Below are 27,173 nucleotides of genomic sequence, written 5' to 3'. Positions count from 1 at the left end.
ATTGTTGAATTATACAGCACGATAAAGGTGCCTATCTTTAAACAATTGATGATTGTTGAATTGAAATTGCTTGCGGTGAAACGTTGGCCCCAGATTTGATAAGAGACAGCATACCGTACTTACACTCTGGAATTTTGAGCCAATACAGAATTTCACAACATTATACCCAGTTTCGGTCAATTATTATTCTTTGATATTGGCATAAAGACTAAAGGAAAGAGAAATGAATCAATTAATAAATGACAAGTGGAACAAATTGAGTGCGAATGATCAAATTGTTCATCAAGTTCATTCTCAAAATAGAAAGGACAACAATTGATCGAATATCCAAATGGGAAAAGGACAACAAATGATCAGGAAAGAGGGCTACCCCACTAAAAGTCTCCTTGTAGCGGTGGTGGAGGCAGGGGAGAAGGCTAAGGGCGGTCGTCATCACGGAGTTTGAAAATTTCGAATTTTTTAGTTAAAATTTTCGAATTTTTTGAGACACTTTTATTATTACAGTTTCGCCTCCATTGAAAATTTTCGCTTTCACGACTTACATTCCGCTCCGCCATCGCTGACTTGTGATCTCCATCACAAACTTTTGACGGGTTAAATATCAGTATATCATCCACATGAGTAAATAAGATAAAATAAAGTGTCTAAAGTGTTACAAATTATTTATCAGTATATCACCCATATATTATTTGATTCGTCACAAATTTGTGATGAATACTCTCGTCACAAATAAGAATTTGTGAGTATAATTCATACACCTATATATAACCTCACTCCCTCATCTCCACTTCTCACATACACACCACTCATATCTCCACCACAACCACAACAACAACAACCATCACAATGCGGCCACACGGTACGTCTTCGATGGCCGTAACCTCATTTCTCCCAATCCTCCTCCTAATCTTATCAACCTCAGCCTCAGCCTTCAACATAACAAAAATCCTAGCAAAACACCCTGAATTCTCCACCTTCAATGAATACCTCACCAAAACCCACCTAGCCAACGAAATCAACCACCGCGAAACCATAACCGTCCTCGCCCTCGACAACTCAGCAATGTCGAGTCTCGTTTCAAAAGGCTTCTCTCTCTACACCCTACGTAATGTCCTGTCTCTACACATCCTAGTCGACTACTACGGTACTAAGAAACTTCACCAGATCACCGACGGCACTACCACCACCGCGTCCATGTTTCAATCCACCGGTGACGCGGATGGTAACTCGGGTTATGTTAATATTACTGATCTTCATGGTGGTAAGGTCGGGTTTTCACCAGCTGATGCGGATGGATTGCACTCGTTTTTTGTTAAGTCTTTGCTTGAAATGCCGTATAATATTGCGGTTATTCAGATTAGTCAGGTGCTGGATTCGGCTGAAGCCGAGGCGCCTACGCCTGAGCCGAGTTCAATTCATTTGACGTCTTTGCTTGAGTCTAAGGGTTGTAAGGAGTTTGCTGGCTTGCTCACTTCTTCTGGTGCTGATAAAACCTTCCAGGTACGCTTTTATCGATCTCGCTATCAATATGTCCATTTTCTGTATCTAATTATCTATGTTTAAAGGAAATTGGACAACTTCGTGTTAAACAAGACTTACGGATTGTAGAATGTGTTAGATCTAAACCACATGGAATATGTCTTGTATGAGGACCATATGTTCGATTAATTAAATTGTGTAATAAATAGGCGTTACAAAATATACCATAAATCAGATGTGCATAATTGAAAAAAAAAAAAAAACTCAATTTTAACAAATTCTACTAGTTATGATATAGTTGAATAATTAAGTGATTGGAATTAGACTCTGGGGCAATCTTCATTTTTAACTACTACGAAGTATATTAGTTTACATAATGTGACGGAAAATAACAAATCAATTTTCAACGGTTTCAAGTACAAGTTTTTTTTTTTTTTAGTTAAAAACATTATTGTTAGCTAATCATAATTAAATTGAGTGTTCTCATCAATCATCATCATTGGTGCCTATGCTACTTTATTAGCAAAAGATGCAACCTTCATTCAGAAAAGGTGCTCGATTCTTGTTTTAATACGTTGATAGAGACTAGGAAAAATCGACCCTAATTTATTAGTGTGCGGCTTGCGGAGATGGGGTAGTTAGGATCTAAATCTAATCATTGAATAATATTTACCAATACTTTACCAGTTAATCTAACCGATCAATACATATGAGCTATAATATCGTTAATTAAAGCCAATGTAATTGATTGAATAATTTTTTTTTATCCAATAAAGTAAAAAAAAGTCATTTCTAAGGAACCTATTTTTATGGCCGCCAAAAAAAAAAACAAAAAAAAAAAAGTTAAAAAAGCCATTTCCAAACTCTAGTTCACGCTTCTTTTTTTGGTTTACTTTTAAAGTAAGGCAGTTAAAGGACAAAATATTCCTATTTCTTACCACCAATAATTGACAAGAGAATAACTTGAAATGAGAGGAACAAGAGAAAACTAATAAACATCTTTTCTTGTTTTGTTGTGTGATTCTTCAGGACAATATTGACAGCGGACTAACGGTATTCTGCGTTGGCGATAACGCCGTCAAAACATTCATGCCAAAATACAAAAACTTAACGACAGGAAACAAAACGGCGTTACTTTTATACCACGGTGTCCCCGTGTACAACTCAATGGGCATGCTTAAGTCCAATAACGGGGTCATGAACACGCTGGCCACGGACGGGTCCAACAAGTATGATTTTACGGTACAAAATGATGGCGAGTCCGTCACGTTGAAAACTAAGGTCGTAACTGCTAAAATTACGGGTACATTGGTTGATAAGGACCCGTTAGCTGTGTACAAGCTAGACAAGTTTTTATTGCCACGTGAGTTATTTAAGGCTTCGAAAGTTAAAGAGGCACCCGCTCCAACTCCTGATGCTGAGTCACCTAGTGATGATTCGGCAGATGGGCCTGACACGTCGGATGATGATGTGGCGGATTCGACGTCCGGGAAACATAAGAAGAATGGTGCTGGAATGATCAAGAGTGGAGGATTTGTTGGTGTGGGTCTTGCTTTGTGTTACGGTGTGCTGGCATTTTTGTAAATTTATTTTATTTATTTTATTAATTAATCCATATAAAATATAAAGTGAAGATATATAGTGATGGGTTAAGTAAAGCACAGTGATGAGATTTGATTTGGATTGTTATTGTAGCACTGGAATTTGGTTGTTATGAGCTGTCTCGAATTGGCAACTATTGATCACCGACGATATTTGGTGGAGTTTCACGTGGATTAGAGTCAAATGTTTGAAATATATTGATTTATTTGATTGATGAAAGAAGATACTCATTTGTTTTCTTAGGTTTACTAGTCTGTTCGTTCCACTAGATAGTTTATAATTGTTATGTCAATAAGTCGTGTTAATGATAGTCTTTTTAAAATGACCTCTCACAATTCCTCTTTCACTTGTTCTTCTTGTGAGAGGTTTTTCTAAAGTGACGAAAAGTATCCGTTTTCAATGACAATTTGTGTTGTTATATACACGGTTATTAAGATAGAAAAAAGGAGGAATGAGTTTACAATTATTAAAAAAATCAAAAGCAACTTGAAATGAGGAAGAAATGTAATCGTCCCAACCCAGATAGATTGATTTATTTACTAGAAAAATAGAAGTTAATCTATTAACTAAAATACCCAAAATGAAAAGTATAAGCTATTAACCGAGAGAGATGGAGTATAATATTATTTGATTTGATCTAATCTGCTAATTCACTGGCTCATAATCTAAGCCAAGTCATTGAGGTTTGGTTATTGTTTAGAAATTCTTATAAACAAAGAGTGAAAAGTCTAAGGGCGAGAACACGTAAGAGGGAAAGGAGGTGAATTAAGTATCTATTTAAAAATCTAAGCTTAACTAAAGTTTCTTTTAACAATCTTAAACACTTTAGACAACACTTAGATGAAATGAGAGGTGGATACTTACAACTATTGAGTTAAAAGTATACAACGACAATTCAGCAAACTAAGTAAAAGACACGGTGTATATCAAGAGTTGCTTCTGTAAATAAATCGACAGTTGAAGTGCGGCGGAAATAAAATGTAAATAGACAAACGCAACGATATTTTTAAAACTTGTTCGGTCACTACTTCGCGACCTATGTCCAGCGTTATTTTATTGAACATTTTAGAAATAAACTCATACAACTAAAACCCCGAACAATAAAACAACTCACCAACATACTCTGTTTGCTATTTGCTTAAAGCTACTTCACCTGATTTCGAAGGTGATTTATGGCTTCTTTTGATCGGTTATGGGGTGCTAATAGAGGTGGTTTTTAAGGGTGCAAATGGTGGAGGAAGTAGGGTATATATAAAGGAAAAAATGAAGAGGGTTTGTGGAGGAGTTTGCAGTCGAGCATGAGAGTGTTTGTTGCCGATTTCGTGGGTTTTTAAGGCCGTTAGGGAGGGATTTTTATTGGAGGGTAATTCTAGGGGATGTATGTGGACAAGGGTTGTGACTCGGGGTGTTGTTGGTGATGCATTTTGGTGGAAAAATGGGACGGGTATACACTCTGTTTGTGAGCTGTTGTCCATGAGGGTTTTGGGCTCGGTTGTGTGAGGTTTGTGAGGGTTTAAGAGGTCTTTCTTGAGTGGCAAGGCAGGGGAACGGGTCATGGATCGTCAGGTATGGTTTGTGGTAGTAAGGCACGGGTTTGGGGTTTGAAATAGACGGGTTTAAGCTGTTAATGTTGAGTATGGGGATGTTGTTGGTGTGTTTTGCTATTAGTGACTGGTTTGAGGCTCGAATTTGTTTATTTTGTTTTTGGGAAGGTAAGGGACGGAAATTAATGTCAAAAAGTTCATGAAAGAGTATTATTTTAGGGAAAAAATGTCAAATATAAAAATGTTTTTAAGGTTGAAGATAAACAATTAGAAAAATAACGCCTCACGGTACTCAAATCCTGACCCATCACTAAACACTGTGTAACTTTTCTCTTACATAGACATAAAGAACTAGTCTTACTTAAGAAGGAGGCACTACTACAGATACAGCCTATAACAACGGGTAAAAACCGTTGTAAAATAAAAAAACGGACGTTGTTAAAGCGGCCGTTGTAGAAGGTATTTACAACGGTTTGCTTATTTAGTGAAACCGTTGTCTAAAGTATTCACCACGGTTAAAAGCCGTTGTTGTTGGGTGTTCTCCGTTGTGGAAAGTGTTTCAAAATTTTGGAGGGAATAATATAACAACGGTTGTCGTATGTATAACCGTTGATGTAACTTTCCCTCCAAAATTATGAAGTCTTTTGACAACGGGTTTATGTTACATACCCGTTGTTGAAATTGTTAGTAACAACGGTTCTTTGTTTAATACCCGTTGTTGTAATTTTACCTCCAAAATTGTGAATACTTTTAACAACGGTTCTTTGATTAAAACCTGTTGTTGAATATTATGCGCGGGTATTTGTAAATGTCATTCACAACGGTGTTAGTTTTATTAACCGTTGTGAAAGGTATTCACAACGGTTTTTTTTAGTAACCGTTTTTATTACGTACACCTAATGTTCTGAAAAATTAAATTTGTTTCATGCCATTCAAAAACCTGCGCATATATCAAAGAAGACCATATACCAAAGACCAAGATAAATCATAGTGGGTTCATCGAACTCAATAGATTCAATTCAACCACATACAACAGCAGCATCATATATATATATATATATATATATATAATTACAAGGAGTTGAATTTACATGAACTAATTAATCATTCCCTAACTTCAACAAAAAAATTACTAATAAGCTGATCTAAACTGTGAGTATAGTATCATGCATTTCTATCTATATATATTCTAAGACGTAGTTGCCCCACATGTCTCTTACCTCGTCTATATCTATACTTGAGTATTGCTCAATCTGTTGTGACTGGTTGATTACATACTGCGGAAAAAACAAAGAGAATACATTATGGTATATATAGCAGCAAGCAAGACAACATTAGCAACATCATGGTATATATAGCAGCAATTGCAAGACAACATTAGCTCTAATTTAAAAAAAAGTAATAAACACATGTTTAAATTATTACTAACCCTTTTCTCGGAATAACGAGATATCTTCGCCTAATAATCTCCAACATGAACCGACAAGCGTAGTATCCACATTGTATGCTATCTGGCTGGCGAGGGGCCTATTATTACATAAAAAAAACAGACGAGAGAAGGCTCACATCAGAATCTTGAACTTTAGGTATTGTATTAGTATTAAACACAGATTTTGCATTTAATGTTATTGTATTTGAGCACGTACCCCTGTTATCGTAAAAAAATCGGGGCCAACATCGAATCGTTCGTGGGTTGATCCTCCTCGTTTGCTCTTTTCTTCTTAAAGGCCCTTTTTTAAAAAATAAAAAAGGAGGCAGAAACTAATTTTTTTAGGGGCAAAAATATGAACGAGCTTTTTTCTATAAATAAAAATTGAAAATGTTATTATAAATAAATCAGTATTATAAACTTACATTTTAATCAAGTGCTTAAAAGTCTCGCTTGGTTGATGATGTAAAGAGTCCAACCGAGAAAACTTTTTCTTTGTCGGCATGATGATGGTGCTAGCACCCAATGAGTCCTACATCAAGAGACATCATCATTATTAACAAGTACATATATTAGTTATGAAAATGCAATTGTAGGGGGAAACGTAATATTAATTTGTTTATTACCCTTTTTCATTATAAACGCCAAAAATCAACTTCTTGGTTGTCGCCAATTCTTTGAGCAATATAATCTACCCGTTGTTCGAACGAGAAATCCGGAATAAATAAAGATAAAACATAGGGTCACATGAATCCGTATTGATCAGATGGAATATTCTTCTCGGGGATCACTCTGGTTTGCAATATCCTACATTATTACGGTATTAATTCCGGTATTTAAAACACTATCTACCTAGTAGTCAGAATATTAGACTATGAAATTATTTATTAAGAAACTTACTTCATCCAAACAAATATGTGTGCTATATCAATCTGGTCTAGTCCAACCCATACGGCTAGCAGATCCCATGATATGCATGCTTGGCGCGCCCACCGGAATATCCTCCTCGAGCGGAATAATTATCTGTTGCTCGGAGGCTATGCGATGGCCAGCCTCCTCATACTGTCTCATCATCGTCCCGTTCTTACTTTTTGCATGTAATCCTTCCCTTTATATTTTGTGGAGTTTATACTCCTAACTTTCACGGCAATAGGGAAAGAATGAGTCTTTGATGTGGTGCTACTACCACCAGCCTACACATGTAGTATAGATAATTAAAATAATAAAAAATCCAAAGGTAACATATCCTAGTTGGAGTAATAAAAATAAAAGCGTACTTAATTAAATACCTCGTCAACTTGCTCTTTCAATGATGAGGTAGTAGTAGCGAGTAAGACGGGGACTTAGGCTTATCGGTCTTTTTGTCCCCTACACAAAATTACCATGCTTTTTATAAATACGGACAAAATATAAATAAAGGGGCGAGGTTAATTTTTAAAAAAATGGAGAAGTTAATTAAATACATACCTCATCAAGTTGTTGTGAAGTCGAGGTTGTTGGCATGTCTGTGGACTTAGGCTTATCCGCCAAAGCCGCCTTTTTTGTTCCCTACAAAAAAAAAATAACATATAAATTTAACATATAAAAACATTCAACAATTAAAAATGTAACACATATATATATATAAAGGTATTTCTTCTAACCCCAATCGCTTTCATTTGCTCGGGCGGAGGCGGCGGAGATATCTTCGCCAAGTAGATGTGAGTATTAGGCCATTGGATTAAACTTCCAAGCGCATCTCCCAGAATGGTAATGTCGTCCTGAATCGGGACAGCGGTGGAAAGTTTTCATGGCCTGGTAAGGCGTAGTTATCTCTACTATTGTATGATTCGGCAAAAGTTTTTCGCCATGAATAACTACGATTTCGGCCGCAGATTTGTTTTCTACGAGACCCGGCCAACACGCACATGTGGCTTTTCGATTCTATTAGGGTCAGCAAGAATAATCGGCCTATTGTTTACGGCTTTGAAGAATATACACATACATATACATTATTATATATATCTTTGCAAAAACGCTTCAAAGATTCAAAAGATTTTGCAAAAACGCTTTCTGTCTCGGGCCGATTTTTGCACAAACTTCAGCATTCATATAAATTTAACTAATTAAACACTTCATGCATACCTTATCGAAAACGGGAACCGACTTGAAGGGGATGTATCTTTGTTTTCCATCACCGTCTTCTCATCAAGTTGCATCTCCTTTTCGGACCCATTATTTACCTAATAAAATTAACCAATTCAATGGCACCATGTCGAAGTTGGCGGTGAACACACCCCGATCTTACCCAAAAAAAAAAAAACAAAAGAAAAATAAGGAAGTATATTAGGTACTGATCGGCTTTAGTTGTTACAACTTGGAAGCATTATTAGGTACACGATCTTTTCGAATCTCGTTGACCGATACTTCCTTCTCATGTATTGCCAAGGTAGTAGCGGCCTCTTCACCAATCTGTTGTACCTTATTATTACCCCCTTTAGAAATGACATCCTCCATCATCTTCACTTCTTCTTGGAAAGCTTACCTCCAGCATTCAGCTTTAGTAGTACGGATGCCATTAATCAAGTCGCTTGCCAAGAATGTAATGTGTCGGCAATTTTATCCCAACAATAACATGTGAATTGAACTTAAATGAAAATAATAGAATAAATGTTACCATGTCGGCGTTCTCGGGCTTAGTCTTCCTTTTCTTCTTTATCCGGCAGTTTTCCCATAATATTTCGTTACTCCAACCTGTAACGGGACGCCCCTCAAACGACCTGGATGTTCGGGTCGGCCGATCGCTCTAGCAAGAACGTCATTACGACCCTTTGGGAGTGAATTTCCCTTCTTCTACCTCTTCAATACGTTATCCTATAATATATTAAATAAACTTCAAATTATATTTGTGACTAAAATAATAAAGTTAGTAATGAACTCGTCTTAATAAAATAATGCTTACTATGTTGGCCAAAACTTCCACATCGTATTTGTCATGCGACGACCGGGATCCTTTAGGCGTGTGCCCATGTTTATAAGTTACATGCCGATCCACCTCTTTCACTCCCTTTGCCACCTACACATTAACATGGTAACATTTATACACGTAAATGTGTATCAATGCAAGTCCAAGTGTGATTAAAAAAATAAAGTCTCATAGGGCAATAATGCATGCTACTTACGAGGTCCTCTTCTATCTTTCAGAATCGCCTCGAGAACCATAGAATTTCCCCTTCTTGCATGAAATGTTAGCACGATTTCTTTTGCTAACGGCCTTCAAATAATTATATAAAAGCGCAAGTAGATGAGATAATAAAAAGATTATATAAAGGACTCATTAATTAAAAAAATGATAGGTAAATCGTTAAAAGGCGAGGATATTTAACCTGAAACTTCTCAGTAGTTCTCATCTTTTTGAAAAGATCCCATTCTTCCTGCTTGATGGTGGGACACTTGTTTTCCGGTGGGCTCTTACGCATCTCCCCGTTGCCTTGTCCACATACAACCAATCCCTAGCAACGCCACACTTCCTTTTTTGTGGACATCACCGCCTTATGCATTAAATACTCATCATGACTTTCATCGGGTATAATAAAGCCTTCCTTTATACGAGCCAAGTATAACTCCGCCAATTTTGGATTCAAACTTTTAACATCCTCTAAATGGATAGGCACAAACTGTCTTGTGCAAGCACCAATCCAACCGGAGAAAAGACCGCATTTGGACCAAAGAGGGAAACCCTTCTCACTCCATGTTATTTCGAAGCATTTTGTTTAGCGGCTATAGCGCAAGGACTTTCTTGCACTTCGTAGCACCCCTCTCACCAGGCTTATTATCACCAGGCTCATTATTCTTTTGACTTCTTTTACGTTTTTCACCCATGATAATCCTAAAAACCAAATATGAATGATATAGCTGGATATGAACAACTTAACAACGTACATGCAGAGTATTATCTAAAACCCTAAACCCTAATAGGAATGAAAACTTAAAACAACAGATTGAGCTGCTAAAATCCTAAACCATGATAAGAGGAGTAAAGTAGATGATGCGGGATGATAAAGATAACAAAGAAGACGAAAAACAAACAAATGCATGAAAAAAGAAACAAGATGATCGTCTTAAAACCCTAATGATGAAACACAAAATTAAAGTGAACATACATGTTGATGATGATGATAAAGAGAACGAGCAGGATGATAAGGGAAGGCAACGGAATCGGGTTTCGGAAAGCTGGGCGACGAGAATGTAAAAAGCGAGGAAGAGAGAAGGATTAACACAGGATACCAACGGTTGGAGTAATAATGTTGTGTGTGTTAGTTTGTGTATGGCATCTTTGGATGGGTTTCTATATTAGTTTTTTATTAAGACAAACTATTAACAACGGGTGCTCAAAGAAGAACCGTTGTTATATGTTAATAACAACGGGTCAATAAAAGTCAACCGTTGTCAAAAGTTTATTACAACGGGTAACATATACCCGTTGTAATATATTTTCACCAAATTTGCGCCAAAATGAAATACGTCAAAAAAATAATTGACAACGGGTAGAGGTACTACACCCGTTGTTGAAAGTATTAACAACGGGTAATTTAAATATAACCGTTGTTATTGTTGAACCTCTTTTTTAAAAAAATTATCGTAATTCCATTACGGTCCAAACTGTAACAATACATTATTCAAAGCAATTTCAACACCAAAGCATCCACATCTAATAATAAGATCAAGAAAATAAGACAACTTACACCAGCATGCATGCATATACTGTATGTGTCCTGATGAACTATCTCAGGATCGGGGACGTTTCTTGGATGTCATAGTTTCTTCCTGATCATCATCATCATTATCGGATGGACTACTCCTTCTTTTCCTTATAGACAGTACAACAGACCACTTCTTATCCATAGGATCGGTGACATAGAACACTTGTTTAGCTTGGGATGCCATTATGAAAGGATCATCCTTATTATTGCCAACCTTACCCAGATTGACCAACGTAAATCCCATCTTATCCTTTCGGACACAATGGATGTTGTTATCAACCCAGTTACATCGAAACAAAGGCATTGTGAAATCAATGTAATCTAGTACCAATATTTCTTGAATAACACCATAATAAAGGCATTTTCCCCAAATAGGCTTTTTATCTTTTGAAGTAGCAAAGTGCATTGCCTCAAATTCAGAACTCACACCACTATTTTGCATTGTGCTCACCTCATCTTGCTCATGGGTGTAAAAAGTATATCCATTAATGGCAAAACTGTTGTAAAAGGTGACCCTGGCATTTGGACCTAAACCAAGACGTAGTAACCTAGGAGAGATGTCATCACCAGTTTGATCGAGTAATCGTAAGACAATATTCCTAAACCACTCGGAAACGTCTTCGTATGCTCGTTCGCAATCCACTTCTCGGTCTTGTTTTGGTGATCGTATTTGAGCTCATCTTTGTGTTGTTGAATATAAGGTTGCACCTCATCTTCGTTGTTTAGCACATACATGTGTGCTAAATGCAACATTTCACGTGTCACAATTTTTTCAACCCGGCCCCTAATACCTTTTCCGGTCATCCAGTCACTATGACGATTCTTAGGAACGCCAATCAACTCCTCAGGGGAGAGATGAGCGTAACAATATGAAAGAGCTTCGTCTAAAATAGCGCGTTCAGCAATACAACCTTCCGGACGATACCGATTAGATGTATAGTCCTTGTAGACTTTCATCAATCTTTCGAAAGGATCCTGGTATCTCAAGTACACGGGCCCAAGGTACAAAATCTCCCTAACCAAGTGAATGGTCGGATGAATCATGATAGTGAAGAAAGAGGGTGGAAAATACATTTCCAACCGACAAAGAGAGGTTACAACGAGGTCCTGCAATGAATCCGCGTCATCGGGATCGATGACTTTTCGCATATGGTGGAAGAAGAGACAGAATCTAGTTATAGCATATCTTACCTTTTCGGGTAAAATGGAACGAATAGCCACAGGTAGTAATTGTTGCATCAAAGTGTGACAATCATGTGACTTTAACCCGGTGAGTTTTAGGTCTTGCATCGACACTAGGCTTTTGATGTTCGACGAATAACCATGTGGCACTTTAATTCCATTCAAGCATGCACAGAACTCTTTTCTCTCATTCCGTGAAAGGGTAAAAGCTGCTGGCGGTAAAAATGTACGATTACCTCTCTTATGTGGTGCCAACTCTAGCCTAATACCCATCATTTTCATATCTTCCCTAGCTGCGGCGTTATCCTTTGTTTTACCGGGAACATTCGGAAGGGTATTGATAATATTATCACAGACATTTTTCTCAATGTGCATGAAATCGAGGCAATGCGACCTCCAGTCAGGCCAATAGAAGTTTATCAAAAAATATGGATCTTTTCTTATACCCACGAGTAGACAATTTAGAGCCGCTCTTCTTCCCATAATCTATCTCAATATGCTTTACTTTCGATAAACTTCATGCCTACTCAAAATTCTAGGAGGTTGACGAAGATCTTGTCTTCCATTGAATGCTTTCTGCATCTTGCAATAACAATGGTCATGAGACAAGAACCTCCTATTTCCCATATACACATACTTACGAGAAGACTTCAAGTATTCAGACTCGATATCCTCCCCACACAATGGACAAGCCTCTTTCCCATGAACTGTGTGCCCAGAAAGGTCGCCATAAGCCGGATAGTCAGTTATTGTACACAATAACATCGCTCTCAAATTGAAAGTTTCGTTCTTATATGCATCAAATACTTCTATCCCACTATCCCACAACAATCGCAAATCATCTAGAAGAGGTTCCAAATATACATCTATATCATTTCCAGGTTGTTTAGGGGTAGGAAATTAACAACGACAACATCAAATACTTTCTTTTCATGCACACATATGGAGGTAAGTTATAAATAGCCAACACTACGGCCAAGTACTATGTTGGCTACTCATGTTTCCGTGTGGGTTCATTCCATCATGGACAGCGCTAGACGTAAGTTTCTAGGTTCATTGCCGAACTCGGGATACTTATCGTCGAACGATTTCCATTGCTTACCATCCATCTAGGGTGTCTTAGCTTTCCATCATTTATTCTTCTGTTTCATGCCAAGTTAACATTTTTGCATCATCGGGATTCGCATAAATCCTTATGACTCTTGGTATCAATGGAAAATACCACAACACCTTAGCCGGGATCCCTTCCTTATCCTTATAACGCCACTCCAAACATTTAGGGCAATTGGTTAAGTTTTGATATAATTTCCGATACAATATGCAATCATTTGGACATGCATGTATTTTCTCATATTTCATACCCACTCCTCTTATTAGTTTTTTCGCCTCATATGTCTTAACGGGTAGAACATTACCATCAGAAAGCAACTCCTTTATTAAGGCTAAAAAACTAGTGAAACACGTGTCACTCACCCCATTTGCCCCCTTGATATTATACAACTTCACCCACGGCCGACATTTTTGTGAACTTACAACCAGGATAAAGAGGTGCTTCAGGACTCACACAACTTCTCATACATGTTGTTAAGGTCATCCCAATTACTAGTGTCATCACCTACATCTTCAAAAGCAATGGACTCATCATCATTCTCTTCATTATCTATAGACCCAACATTCAACTTCTCTACTTCCAACTCTTCCAACTCAAAAAACTCGGCAAACTCAGGATCATCAGTTAGCCTTTCGTGTACCTCAACATCATCTTCTTCAGAGTTATTCTCTTCCTCTAATGATTCCCCATGAAAAATCCAAAGTGTATAGGATCGACTAAATCTCCACTTTTCTAGGTGTATTTTAACGTCTGGAAAAGCCATATAGCTAATATTACCACATCTTTCACAAGGACATGCAATACTAGAAGAACCATTCAAATTGTTCGAAACGAATTCATAAAATTCAGCTAAACCATCCTTGTAGGTGCGGTCACTCATATTTGCATCAATCATCCAAGTTCGAGTCATTATTCTACATTCGTAATAATAGGCAACTAATTGAGAAAATACAATAATAAGCAAACAAATAAACGAAATTCGGGAAAGCAATTAAGCTAAATTATCAACAAATTAGATAATAACCCAAAAAATCCTATATCTAGTTATAATAAGCGTTGCTAAGAAACATATATATACCGGATTGATAAACACGCGCGATGAGGGAGAGAAGACGTGACAACAAAGTGACGGAGATGAAGACGGAGAGAGACGATCGGGGAGGAATGGAGGATGATATAGTAGCGATATTAGCTTGTGTTTGTGTTTGTAGCGTATAGCAGAATAAAGCAATATGTTGTTCTTAAGATTTTCATAATATTAATAACAACGGTTATTGAGATTACAACCGTTGTTAAAAAGTATTAAAAACGGGTTCTAATATAACCGTTGTGATTACTTTTCACTAATTTGGCGCCAAACCATTAACAACGGTTAAAATTTAACCGTTGTTATTAGTTTTTTCATTAACAACGGTTGTTTAAGTATGACCCGTTGTTAAAACAAATAACAACGGCTAACAACACATAACCGTTGTAATTAAGTTTGGTAAAATTCGCGGAATAAATTCTACAACGTGTTTTGATGATTTTCGTGAATAAGCGTTGTTAAAGGGCCGTTGTGGTTGCCTGTATTTGTAGTGGTGAGGTGTTCGTCATAATATTAAAACGGTCAAATACCATCTCCCATGGCCATATATCACAAGTCTTTTGTTTTTCCCCTATTCTCTTTTTGTCTTATTCATCTCACATTTTCATATAAGCATATATAACCAGTTTAAGTTTAAGACGGATAATTTCGTTTTGAGTAAGAACTTGTGTATATACTCAGTAATGCTTTGGTTTGTTTTGCGAATGGAATTGAGACGGTCTTTTATTTGAAGGATGTGGGCACGAGATGGGTTAGCATAGGTGGACGCAAGTGTGGTCCAGACATCACGCGTAGTGGGGGGCTCGCATAACGAGAGAGTGAATGGTGGGGTCAAGGGTGCCGAGTAAGGCACCTTTGAGAAGATGGTCTTGTTGTTTCCAGGTCATGTGGGCTGGGTTGTTGATGGTTTTGGCTTTGGTGGCATCGGTTGGGTCAGGTATGGTGGCCGAAGGGTATGGGTGGGTTCCATCAAGGAATTTGAGGAGGTCATAACCAAAAGGGAGAGACTCGATTTGATCGTGGCAAGACATATAGGTTAAAGGCGTGAGTTTGTCAACAATTGAAAGGTTGACAAGGAGAAGGGGAACACTCGGTTCATGGGTGTTGGGTAAGGTGGCAACGGAGGTGGCCATGAGTAAGAGGCAGGCGAGGGAAATTAGGGTTTTGGGTCGTTAGGATCGTAGTATTCTGATACCATGTAAAGAATTGGATGTATTGAATATATTTGCATTGATAAACCATATGATTACAATAGTGAGTATCTATACAAATAAAACTACTTGCTGGGTGTCACGGTCCGCTACTTTTGCCGGACCGTGGCGCGCACCTTTGCCCCTTCTCTAGGCAAGATGCAAGCGACAAGGCTCTTCGTACTAGTGAGGGATCGCCCACTAGCACGATATTAGGGTCTCGGGGTGTGAGTCGGGATCCTAGTGTCGATCCCACAAACACGGCTTGTTAGTAAAGTGAAGGCTAGAAGTCGTTCACAACAAAGCAACAACAAGCAAATACGAAGGCACAAGGTAGGAAGTAGATTTTCATTCACTAGTACTCCCTAAAGAGGGAAATTTGATATTTACATCCTGGTGGCAGGAAACATTGATTTTACAAGTTTAGTTCAGAATAGCGATATACCTATTTATGGAAACCTATTCTAAAACTACTAAGAAAATACTTACTACAAATGTACAAGGGAAATGAAATTACATAAGCATAAATAAATCTAAGGGTTCAAGTGTGCGGATCGTCACACTCTCCCCCACCTAATCTGTTGCCGCCCTCGGCAACACAAAAAATCTTGAACGGTGCTTCAGTGAGACATCCTCGGTGAGCTCGACTGTCCCATGCGGTGTTGGGGATTGGCTTGTACAACTCGGCTTGAATGTGCGCTTCGTCCCAAACAATGACTGGCCTCTTCGTCCCTTCAAGGATAGGCTGGAGTTCCTTGACATAGAAGCTGCCGAACGTCATGTTCTCCAAGTTCACCACGTGCTCCTTGTCTCTCGGGAACGCCCACTTTGCCGCTGCTTGAAAAGTGCTCTCTCGGGCTTTCTCCAATCTGGCCCCAACGGACCTTCGTCTTGTCTCTCGTCACTTCAAAGACTTTGCATTCAAGGGAATGTGAGATCTCCGACGCCGAATCGGCATTTCGGCGCGGCCGATGGTACGAGGCCTTCTCTCTTGGGTCGACCGACCCGCAAACCAGGACGTCGATTCAGCACATCGACGCGGCCCCTTGATGGTACGAGGCCTTATCTCTTGGGTCGACTGACCCGCAAACCAGGACGTCGACTCAAAGACATCGACGCGGCCCCGATGGTACGAGGCCTACTTCTTTGGGCATCTCGGCCCTCATCGTCTACTCCTCGGTGAGGGGGTAGACTCTTTTTTCGTCCCCCAGGCCACTTAGCATCGTAGTTAGCCCGGGTCTTGTTCGCCTCGGCTCCACCGAACCTTTAGGCATTCTCCAAGGTCGCATCCCTTGTTTCGGCGTCGGTATCACCCTCATAGCCGAAATTCGATCTCGCCCCTTGTCTTCGTCATTGTCTCACCGTCTTCACTACGATAGACCCCATTAGTAGCATCGATCCGTCACTCGGTTTCAATACCACCAATGCTTTTCGAAAGAAGCGCATCCCGAGTACTAACTTGAAGTCATCCAATGAACGGTGGTGAAGTCGAGCTCCCCGCCCACTCACCCACTTGGACCGCGACCTTCTTAGCCACTCCTTGGACGCGTCTCATTTTCCCATTGACCGGCTTCAGGCAGCTGTTAGCATCCCGCAAAACTAGCCCCAACCGATCAGCTTCTTCTTTCGTGACAAAGTTGTGGGAGGCACCCGAGTCGATCAAAGCTCGTGCGTGCTTCCCATTCACCATCATGTCCACGTACATGAGCCCGTCGGATTTCTTGGCGGAGGAAGCTTCGTACTTCCCCATCGCGCTGATCCTTTGAAGTGAGCCCATCCGTGGTTGATCTTCACCATCACTCGAGTCTTCGTTACACTCTTGGTGATAGTCGGCCAACGCCCCATCAAGACGTTCTGGAGCCCCTTTCGGCATCTCCTTGAACATGGCATTGAACTCCGCTTTGCTCGGACAATCGGCCATCTTGTGGGGACCCTTGCACACAAAACACGCGAACGGTCTCTTCGTCGTGGAAGCAGTAGAGTTTCCCGCCTTCGAAGACGAGCTTGAGGGCGAGTTTGTAGTGCTCGCCGATTGGGCTTGACTTCCTTGTGAGCGGAACCGACTGTTCCCCACTGAAATGGCGCTGTTTTGTGGCCTTTGTCCATTGTACCCACTTTGTGACACACCAGTATTCCCCGTTGGTGCCACAACTCTTGGTGCCTCTCGCTCCCCGTGAAAGTCGAGCAGGCGCTCCGCGGTGATATGGCCGAAGACGAGTTTTGGGATTCGCCTCATGACCTCCTGTTGTGCCCACCTCTTCAACCCATCAATGAATTCGAATGTCCGGTCCGTCTCGGACATTTCGGTAATCTCGAGCATGCACGCTGAGAATTCCCTCACATATTCCCGGATTGATTTGGTGTGCTTGATTTCCTTCAGCTTCTTCCGAGCAACAAACTCCGTGTTCTCGGGGTAGAAGTGATCCTTCAAGATCCTCTTGAAATCGGCCCACGATGTCACCGTAATCGTGCCCGCATCGATTTCCTTGTACCTAGCCCTCCACCACATCTTGGCATCGTCGACTAGATACATGCTTGCCGTGACAACTTCCGCTTCTTCGTCGAGCCCACTTACTCGGAAGTATTGCTCCATATCGAAGATAAAGTTATCGACCGCTTTCGAATCCCTCGCCCCATCGTAGGCACGAGGTGGAGGTGCCTTCACCTTATGGCTCCCCACGATTTCCGTCATTGGCCACCGCTTTCACGAGCGTGGCACACGTGTTCTCTAACATCTCAACCTTTCGATGCAGATGATTGATCTCTTCCTCCCGATCGTCGGGGATCGCACCACCGATCGCTTGGATGCGGGTATCCATCCCGTCTACCTTCGTCTCAAGGTCACAAACCGTCTTTTGCAACTCCTCGAGGCTCGCGGCCATCCGCATCACGATGTCCTCGAGTTTGGGAAGCTTAACGTCGATTGTGTCCTCTAAGGCATCCACTCGGTCCTCGATTGTTTCGCCCATTTTCTCGATCTCGATGAACAAATGCGGCTTGCAGACGCCCGTCCGAAGACCGGGCTCTGATACCAAATGTCACGGTCCGCTACTTTTGCCGGACCGTGGCGCGCACCTTTGCCCCTTCTCTAGGCAAGATGCAAGCGACAAGGCTCTTCGTACTAGTGAGGGATCGCCCACTAGCACGATATTCGGGTCTCGGGGTGTGAGTCGGGATCCTAGTGTCGATCCCACAAACACGGCTTGTTAGTAAAGTGAAGGCTAGGAGTCGTTCACAACAAAGCAACAAGCAAATACGAAGGCACAAGGTAGGAAGTAGATTTTCATTCACTAGTACTCCCTAAAGAGGGAAATTTGATATTTACATCCTGGTAGCAGGAAACATTGATTTTACAAGTTTAGTTCAGAATAGCGATATACCTATTTATGGAAACCTATTCTAAAACTACTAAGAAAATACTTACTACAAATGTACAAGGGAAATGAAATTACATAAGCATAAATAAATCTAAGGGTTCAAGTGTGCGGATCGTCACACTGGGCAAGCTAACAATCCTAGAGATACTATAATTACAAAGATATGGTAAATAAAAAATATACACAAAAGATTACGTAATATCTTTAACACAAGTGCGGGGTTGGAAATATACGAGTTTGAGCTGTTAATGTCGAGTATGGGGTTGTTGTTGTTAATGTCTTGTGTGTTGCACTGCTGCTGTTAGTGATTGGTTTGAGACTCGAATTTGTTTATTTTGTTTTTAAGAAGGTAAGGTATGAAAATTAATGACAAAAGTCCACAAAAAGTATTATTGTAGAGAAAAAATGTTAAATATAAAAATGTTTTTAAGGTTGAAGATAAACAATTAAGAAAATAACACCTCCACGACACTCAAATTCCGACCCGTCACTAAACAAAGTGTAACTTTTCTCTTACATAGACATAAAGAACTAGTCTTGCTTAAGAAGGGGGTGTTCAATTCGTCTTAATATTATAACGGTCAATTGCCATCTCCCATGGGTGGGCATATATCACAAATCTTTTGTATTTCCCCTATGTATTTTCCTTTTGTCTTATTCATTCCACATAAATATATTTGACCCGTTTAAACTTAATACGGATAGTTTCGTCTTAAACAAGAATTTGTGTCTTTCTTTATTGTATCAAAATTTTATATTCGTAATTCAAGAGGATAAATTTTTCATTGACTTTTCTTATGATTCAAATGAAATTGTCATGTTGTCTTTTTTTTTTTTTTTTTTTTTGGTGCTTAATTGTCATGTTGTCTTTATAGTGCGTAAAAAATACTCCATTTGACGAAGCGAGATATAGTCAAAACTCAAAAGGATTCTTTGGTTGATTTGGGCTGATATATATGGATCCAAACTATGCTAGCAAATCTAGTAGATTTACTTGGATCCATGCTGATATATGTGAACCCGAATAGTTCTACAAAATATTTATAGCCCAATTAGATTCTACCAACATGGCTAAACAACAATTGATACGACCGCAAGGATTATCGGACTTATATCAAATTATTCTCCGTCAGTATGTCTCTCTTCAGACAGTCTATTCTATCTGAAGGTTTTGGATGGGCTTTATGTGACTATTTTTGGTAAAATTCTTATGGAGTACCATTTAAAAATGATCATATATAACCATAAAAATAGTCACATAAGAATCGTTTGAAGCTTTCAGGCGGAATAGACCGTTTGAAATGAGAATTTGTGATTCTCTATAGAGAATTAGAGATTATGACAAATATAAAATACGTAATACGTATTTCTTTAATTTTATTTTATTGTTGATCGTGACCAAAGGTGGCTCTTAATTTAATAGGAAATATGTATTTTCATAATGGGGCTGCCATTTTACCTTTGAACATAACAATTTTCATAAAGAAGTTTCCAATGACCATGAATGGGTAGATAATTAAATTCCCATCAGGAGTTGGAAACTCCTATGGATTTTGAAACGCCCACATTTTATAAAATATAGGGTAATCAAACAACCTTCAAAAATTACAATTCATGAGATTTTAGAATCCCCTATTTACTAAATGAATAGGCGAAACTCCAAATTTTTCCGCCTAAACATATTTCCTAAAATAAAGTTTAGTTATTTTTAGCATATTCTGAATAATTGAAATGACAAGGTTGGAGTAGGGATTTCTCATTTGGGAGGGTTTTTTTTTTTAACTAGCCTAGAATCAAACGGGAATTGGGTCAAATCCAATGCCAAATGATTGGGTTTGCCAAACACAAAACTACGCCTAATTCTAGAATTCAATTGCCTAGCATGTGCTTTCCGTCTTGGTTCAGACCGCAAGTTCTGTCTGAAACAATAAGATCTCTCACAAGTGTGAAGCACGTGGGTGGTGGGACACCCCATGTGCTTTCCCACTCATTTCTTAAATGGGTTTTTTGTAAGAGGAAACGGTATCAGTCTTACTATTTTAGACGGATTTTACGGTCTTAAATAAGAATTTGTGATTTGTTTGTTTTCTAATTTATTTAGATGGTGGCATGTTGATGTGATGCAAGTCCGTGGCCCTCGTGCTCATCGCCTAGCATCATAATCATAGTAGAATACCATACAAATTCCCACTTCTTTGTTCACTTGTTCCCTCCCTCCTACAACTTCTTCATATATATATAAATCTTCCTCTTCCTCTTCCTTTCATCCCTCCACGCTCTTCTCTACTTTCACTTGATCATTAATCTTAATTGCAAGATCTTACCAGTATTATTCCTTTTCTATTTATTGTTTCCGACTTTACCGTTGTCATCTCCTGTCTTCCTTTTTTTTTTTTAATGATTTCGTTTCATTCTAATTATGTTGTCGTTTTTTCGGGTTTGGGTTTATTATACAAGTCAACTCAATTTATGTTGGTATACATATGATGAATGTGTGATCAATCTAGATATAGATCAACCATGTTTACTGTTTACCTGTTAGTTTTGAATAAATATATTTATGCCCCTAATGCTTGATCAGAAGGTTTTCGTGTTTTTCGACTGATAATGTCGAAATTATGATCGTAAATCATGTTTTTGTTGTGAAGTCAGTAGTCATAACGATAACCAGAATTACTGCCTGTTTTTGTGGATCATGCATAATTGTTGAATCTTGTATAGATGATTGACTTCAACCCATTGCTGCATGGTTTATAAATTGCAGATATTTGTTGAAATACATTATGGCTCCAGCACCTAATTCCTCCGATTCAATCAAACCAAGAGGTAGTACGCTTTTTGTTGCCTTGTGAATTATGGGCATTTAATACTCCCTCTGTCCCGGTCATTTGTTGTCCTTTTCCATTTTTGGGTGTCTCAGTCATTTGTTGTCCTTTCTATTTTAAGAATGAATTTGATGAGTAATTTGATTATTCACACTCAATTTATTCCACTTGTCATTTAGTAATTGGCCCTCTCCCCCTTTCCTTGGTCTTTGTGCCAAAACCAAAGACAACAAATGACCGGGACGGAGGGAGTAACATGTTTCTTGTTTAACTGTTGCTTATATGTGGTGTTATTCTGCAGATGTGTGCATTGTTGGTGTTGCACGAACACCAATGGGTGGTTTTCTTGGTGCACTTTCATCCTTGCCAGCCACCAAGCTTGGATCTATCGCTATTCAGGGTAAGCAAATGCCAGACTTCTTAATTGGAAGTTTCTTCCATAAGTGTTTCTTATCTGGTTGTTCATTGATATCCTGCAAGCTATTGCAGGCGCATCGGAGAATTAGAGAATTACCGCGCAAACTTTTTCTAGGGAGGAAATAAGGACTAGGGAGTTACGCCCAAACTTTTTCTAGGGAGGAAATAATAAGGACTAGGGAGTTACGCGCAAACTTTTTCTAGGGAGGAAATAAGGACTAGGGAATTAAGCGCAAACTTTTTCTAGGGAGGAAATGAGGACTAGGGAATTAGAGAATTTAAATCAGGGTTTAATTATGATTTAAAAAAGTCTTAGGAACGTTTTTTTTAATAGGGGTTGGTGTGTTAGTATTACCCCCCTTCCCTTCTTTGTTTTGAAGAATCTAGTACTCTTCTTTCTCTTTGTTTTGTAATATAATATACTTCTGCAGGCGCGTTAAAGAGGGCAAACGTTGATCCATCACTTGTAGAAGAAGTGATTTTCGGCAATGTTCTCAGTGCAAACCTTGGGCAGGCTCCAGCTAGACAGGCTGCATTGGGTGCTGGAATATCAAATACAGTTGCGTGCACTACCGTTAACAAAGTTTGTGCATCTGGGATGAAAGGTACTTCCTTGTTCTATATAAAGTGTGTAATTATGCTTTATTTGTGGAGAAATGCGGATGTGATTTTACAATTTTGTGCCCTTTTTATTCGTTGTACAGCTGTAATGTTGGCAGCACAAAGTATCCAATTGGGTATCAATGATGTTGTCGTGGCTGGAGGGATGGAGAGCATGTCTAATGTCCCAAAATACATTGCAGAAGCCAGGTTGAAAGAACTTGCTCTCAGGCTTTTTACCTTCTTTTGACTTTTTAAAATTTGGTGGCATGTTATCATATCGACTTCAAAATCAGATGTCTGATGTTCTCTTGATTAAAAACTGGTTGCATCTCTTGTATGAGTTGTGGAGTGTTTTCTGTAGGTTTGCCATGAAATATGTGACATTTTCTTTATCGAGATTGAGCTTGCTTGTGCACTCTGTAGCAATGTGTACATTCTCTAGTTATAGTGATAGAAGTAGGTTCTAGACAGTCAATAATCAATATATATAAAAACAAACATAAGAATTTGCAACAACTCTTATCGAACATAGAGAGAGGTCAAACTCTTAAATTGATTAACTTGAGGTGAGCTTCGTGACCTTCATTGTCGAAACACAAATGTGGCAGAGATGGTTATTGGAAACCCTTTTATGCAAAAATAAAGACCCTGGAATATTCAGTGACAATGTTGTAATCACGTAGATAGTTTCTGTTATCAAAATTGAGTGGGAAAGCAGGCAAGCCTTATGTAGTTTGCAAGAGCTACTTAGGTTTTGCAGGTGACAACAGGATGTAGCTGTTTAGGATCTTGTGGGTATAGCAGCACTTTATGTTCGTAGGCAAGTGATTTCTATGCATATAGGTTAGTTATAAACATATTCTTCCATACAGAACGATCTATTCTCTGATAGAGTGATAGACAAGGCATAGCCGATCCCTCTATACTCCCAATTTATTTATTTTGGTTTTATGAAATGTGGGGAGAAAAATACGGCGTGCTGGCCATTAGCATGTTTAATGTACACTTTTGTAACCTTTTGTGTTCTTGATATGCAGGAAGGGTTCTCGTCTTGGACATGATTCACTTGTTGATGGGATGCTTAAAGATGGACTGTGGGATGTTTACAATGACTGTGGTATGGGAGTTTGCGCTGAAATATGTGCTGAACAGCATTCAGTAACAAGAGAGGATCAGGTTAACATCTTAAGTTAATGCTGAGAATTGGCACTTCGTAAAATTGTACTTCTGTGTAGTCTTGCTGGAATTAAGTCTACTTGGTCAGATGTTAGTTTCGTCTTTTAAATGGAGGTTATACAGTTGTAATTCAAATTAGTTTTGTAAGATTGGAAGGGGGTTATAGATGAAACCCCATCACAATTTGTGTGGTTTTAAATTAGGGATGTTAAGGTATTTTCTGTACTTTCTTACTGTGCAAGAGATATTCATTCTGCATGATTCTGCAGGATAACTATGCCTGCCAGAGCTTTGAGCGGGGCATCGCTGCACAAGAGGCTGGTGCCTTTTCTTGGGAGATAACTCCAGTAAGAACTTAATTATTAACTCAATATAATGATCTTACCATGTTCTGGGCCCATTCCAAACACCAAATTTTTATTCACGTCTTTTCCAGGTTGAGGTTCCTGGTGGTAGAGGAAAACCAGCAATAGTAGTTGATAAAGACGAAGGTCTTAGTAAGGTATATACCCGTAATTAATGTTCATCGTTTAGTGAATGTTCACTACTTCAATACTTTAGCCATCTCTTCTATACGTTTTTGTGGAATACAGTCGTTCCAGGCTAAAATCTGTTAAATGTCTAACTATAAACTAAACTTTTGGATGGATGTCGTTTCTGCTTTTTTCAAATGTTCCAGTATGACCCTGCCAAATTGAAAAAGCTCAGACCAAGTTTTAAAGCGGATGGAGGCACGGTCACTGCTGGAAATGCCTCTAGCATAAGGTTGTTCCTTTATATAATAACATGTACATTGTTTGCTTCGGTGCTGACTTGGAAATTGTTTCTTGGGTGACATGAGTAAATTAGGTCTTCAGTCTCCGGTCTTGATATTTTTGTTATTAGAACTCCTATTAAAATGTGCTATTTCTCAATGTCAGTGATGGTGCTGCTGCACTTGTATTAGTGAGTGGTCAAAAGGCACTCGAGCTGGGGCTTCAGGTGATCGGAAAGATCAGTGGTTATGGTGATGCTGCGCAGGTATTTCATGGAATTCCCTGAATTGGAGAGCTTTGAATTAGGGTTCCATTTATTATATCGGGAAGGATTACTAATTAATTTTTGAGATTTTATACTTGTTGAGCTTTTGTTCATGAAAGTGTTGCCTTATTGCTTAATTATAATGGGTGGGCAGGCACCGGAGCTATTTACAACATCTCCTGCCGTTGCTATTCCAAAGGCAATTTCACATGCAGGATTAGACGCATCAAAGATTGACTACTACGAGATAAATGAAGCTTTTGCTGTAACCTCCTTTACTCATTTGTATCACCAAGCAACTTTTTTTCTTCACGGTTTCAATTTTTTCTAATTATTCTGGCATTTGCAGGTTGTTGCTGTTGCTAATATGAAATTACTTGGGCTATCTGCGGTGAGTTCTGTTGATTAAACACCTCATGCAAATTTATAATATGTTACCTACATTCCACTGTTACACCCAATGTACTTCTGTAGTTAATGTTGCTCAACTTTTACGACTAGTTTCTCCAAATATACATAAAAAGTGTTTACTGTTTCATGTAGTAGGAAAAAATTGGTCAAAAGGGGATTCATCGTACCACCAATGTAATGGCACCGATATAAATTGGATGGATGGAGTATAATTTACTCATCTGAATTCATCTTGTTGCTTAAATATAGCTCTGACCATGTCGATGTGGTAGAATTTGAGCCTTCAACTTTTGGTTGGTGGTGATGTTGACTTTATCTGTACAAATTGTCTACAGGAAAAAGTTAACGTGCATGGTGGAGCCGTCTCTTTGGGTCACCCTCTTGGATGCAGCGGAGCGCGAATCATCGCTACTCTTCTCGGGGTACAATTATATCACATATTTTGATATTTTACTCTGTATGGTGCTTATTTAAGGACAATGCCCTTAATTTGGCGGCTCCTTGAAGTGTCTCATTGTTTTACATCTTGAGGGTTTACCGAGTATCCCTGTAAAGTTGTGTTACCAGGCATGCGTAAGCGTAATGAGCTTGTTACTGCTTTCTTTCAGGTACTCCGGCAGAAAAATGGGACATACGGTGTTGCTGGTGTTTGTAATGGTGGAGGAGGTGCATCTGCTCTTGTTGTAGAGCTTTTGTAAGAGTGGGCCGCGTGGCCATCTAAGGTACTCTCAGGTTGCCGCTTACTTTTTAATAGTCTTACTGAAAAATTTATACGAGGACCCTCGGTCCCCCTATAACTAAATGAGAAATAGAGGAGGATTTGAATATTTGATTAGTCTGGGATACCGTCTCATACATGACTAACTAGTTGTTTCGTTCTTTAACACAACCTGTATCAGACGAACTTATATGTGAAACGAAGTCATTTACCCTTTAACTAAATGAGTGCACAAGGATTTAGATAGGTCTCACGTGTGTAATTGTCTCATATACAAGACGTAAGAGGATAAAATTCATCTCTTTTGACGTTCTCTATTGCAGATTTGCTTTGAAGCTTAAATCATCCCTAAATGGAGTCTTTGGAGCTCGGTTGTACGGGTACTCCGTCATTTACGCGTGTAATTTGCCATCATCTCTTGCGAAATAATGTAGGTGTCATTGAAACAGTTATTTTTACGAGTGCTCGTGTTTCAGACCCGTTAGAGAGCTTAGAATGGATGTTGTAATCTTGTAGACGATAGTGCGTATTTGTTTTAGGAGTATTTGTATCTGAAGTTACAACAGATTGAGCTGAATATGTTCCTTTACAAAACTACTGCAAATTGCGCAAATCATAATTTTATTTGGTACTCATATCGAATGTGAACACGTTCATGTCAACCGAGAGTGAATTTTATCGTGTTTTGCGTACTTGTATCCAAAAAAATCTATTGAATATCTGAATTGATATCTGATCGAAGACTAGATATGATTTTATGAATACTTGAAACTACTCAATATTCAGTTCAATTCAATTGAGTTGAAATTGAATAGAATTTTAAATATCCTAAAGATACCCGATCCTGAGTACATCTGAGCCAATTCTAACCGAACCGATTATTGACCCGGAATAATTCAGATCAGCTTAATATCCTAAATATGCAGTTATGAATATTGTTGTCCTGTATTTTTGTCCAAACATGAAAATGTGAGAATTCAGTTCAGCTTAATCAGGCAGACTTCTGCAACGATAAACGCATAAATTTACGTATTTCCCTGTCTATATAGAGAAAGGTAAGTTTGATTCCTAGTAAATGAAAACTTTCCAGCTCAAGGGTTTTCAAACACTTCGAAATTAGAGAATTTAAAACAGCTACTTTAAAGACGACGGATGGGTTGTTAATACAACTACATGGTTAATAGAGACGATAAACGCAGTCATCAGTAGTTGGAAGACGAGTCTGCAGTATTTCCGACCCTAGGCATCCCCAGTGCTTTG

At 38.9% G+C, this 27,173-nt stretch overlaps 2 protein-coding genes across 3 annotated transcripts; both read left to right on the top strand.

The window, feature by feature from the left end:
• Nucleotides 1-776: 776 nt before the first annotated feature.
• LOC141596314 (fasciclin-like arabinogalactan protein 2) lies at nucleotides 777-3,265 on the top strand. Its single transcript, XM_074416434.1, has 2 exons — nucleotides 777-1,500; nucleotides 2,509-3,265. Exons 1-2 carry the CDS (start codon nucleotides 847-849, stop codon nucleotides 3,061-3,063), a joined length of 1,209 nt encoding a protein of 402 aa, XP_074272535.1. The 5' UTR covers nucleotides 777-846; the 3' UTR covers nucleotides 3,064-3,265.
• A 17,592-nt stretch (nucleotides 3,266-20,857) lies between these two features.
• On the top strand, nucleotides 20,858-26,575 carry LOC141596290 (acetyl-CoA acetyltransferase 2). Of its 2 annotated transcripts, none has more exons than XM_074416404.1 (15): nucleotides 20,858-21,069; nucleotides 21,508-21,569; nucleotides 21,870-21,968; nucleotides 22,417-22,590; nucleotides 22,690-22,795; nucleotides 23,626-23,764; nucleotides 24,034-24,111; nucleotides 24,201-24,266; nucleotides 24,444-24,529; nucleotides 24,685-24,784; nucleotides 24,939-25,049; nucleotides 25,134-25,175; nucleotides 25,531-25,617; nucleotides 25,804-25,917; nucleotides 26,237-26,575. In XM_074416404.1, exons 2-14 carry the CDS (start codon nucleotides 21,527-21,529, stop codon nucleotides 25,891-25,893), a joined length of 1,221 nt encoding a protein of 406 aa, XP_074272505.1. In that variant the 5' UTR covers nucleotides 20,858-21,069; nucleotides 21,508-21,526; the 3' UTR covers nucleotides 25,894-25,917; nucleotides 26,237-26,575. The 2 variants fall into 2 exon arrangements, with proteins under 2 accessions (XP_074272505.1, XP_074272513.1); XM_074416412.1 differs by having other exon boundaries at nucleotides 20,941-21,107.
• Nucleotides 26,576-27,173: the final 598 nt, after the last annotated feature.

The sequence above is a fragment of the Silene latifolia genome, chromosome 1 (genome assembly GCF_048544455.1).
Source record: "Silene latifolia isolate original U9 population chromosome 1, ASM4854445v1, whole genome shotgun sequence".
NCBI classification, from domain to species: Eukaryota; Viridiplantae; Streptophyta; class Magnoliopsida; order Caryophyllales; family Caryophyllaceae; genus Silene; species Silene latifolia.
This window is presented reverse-complemented; position numbering and strand designations above follow the sequence as displayed.

Excerpts from the sequence above, each read along its gene's own strand:
- LOC141596290 (XM_074416404.1), top strand. The coding sequence starts at position 21,527 with ATGGCTCCAGCACCTAATTCCTCCGATTCAATCAAACCAAGAG. Across the intron at positions 24,530-24,684 it reads GGAAATGCCTCTAGCATAAG|TGATGGTGCTGCTGCACTTG; the intron begins GTTGTTCCTTTA and ends TCTCAATGTCAG. Across the intron at positions 25,618-25,803 it reads TCATCGCTACTCTTCTCGGG|GTACTCCGGCAGAAAAATGG; the intron begins GTACAATTATAT and ends GCTTTCTTTCAG.
- LOC141596314 (XM_074416434.1), top strand. The coding sequence starts at position 847 with ATGCGGCCACACGGTACGTCTTCGATGGCCGTAACCTCATTTCTCCCA. Across the intron at positions 1,501-2,508 it reads GTGCTGATAAAACCTTCCAG|GACAATATTGACAGCGGACT; the intron begins GTACGCTTTTAT and ends GTGATTCTTCAG.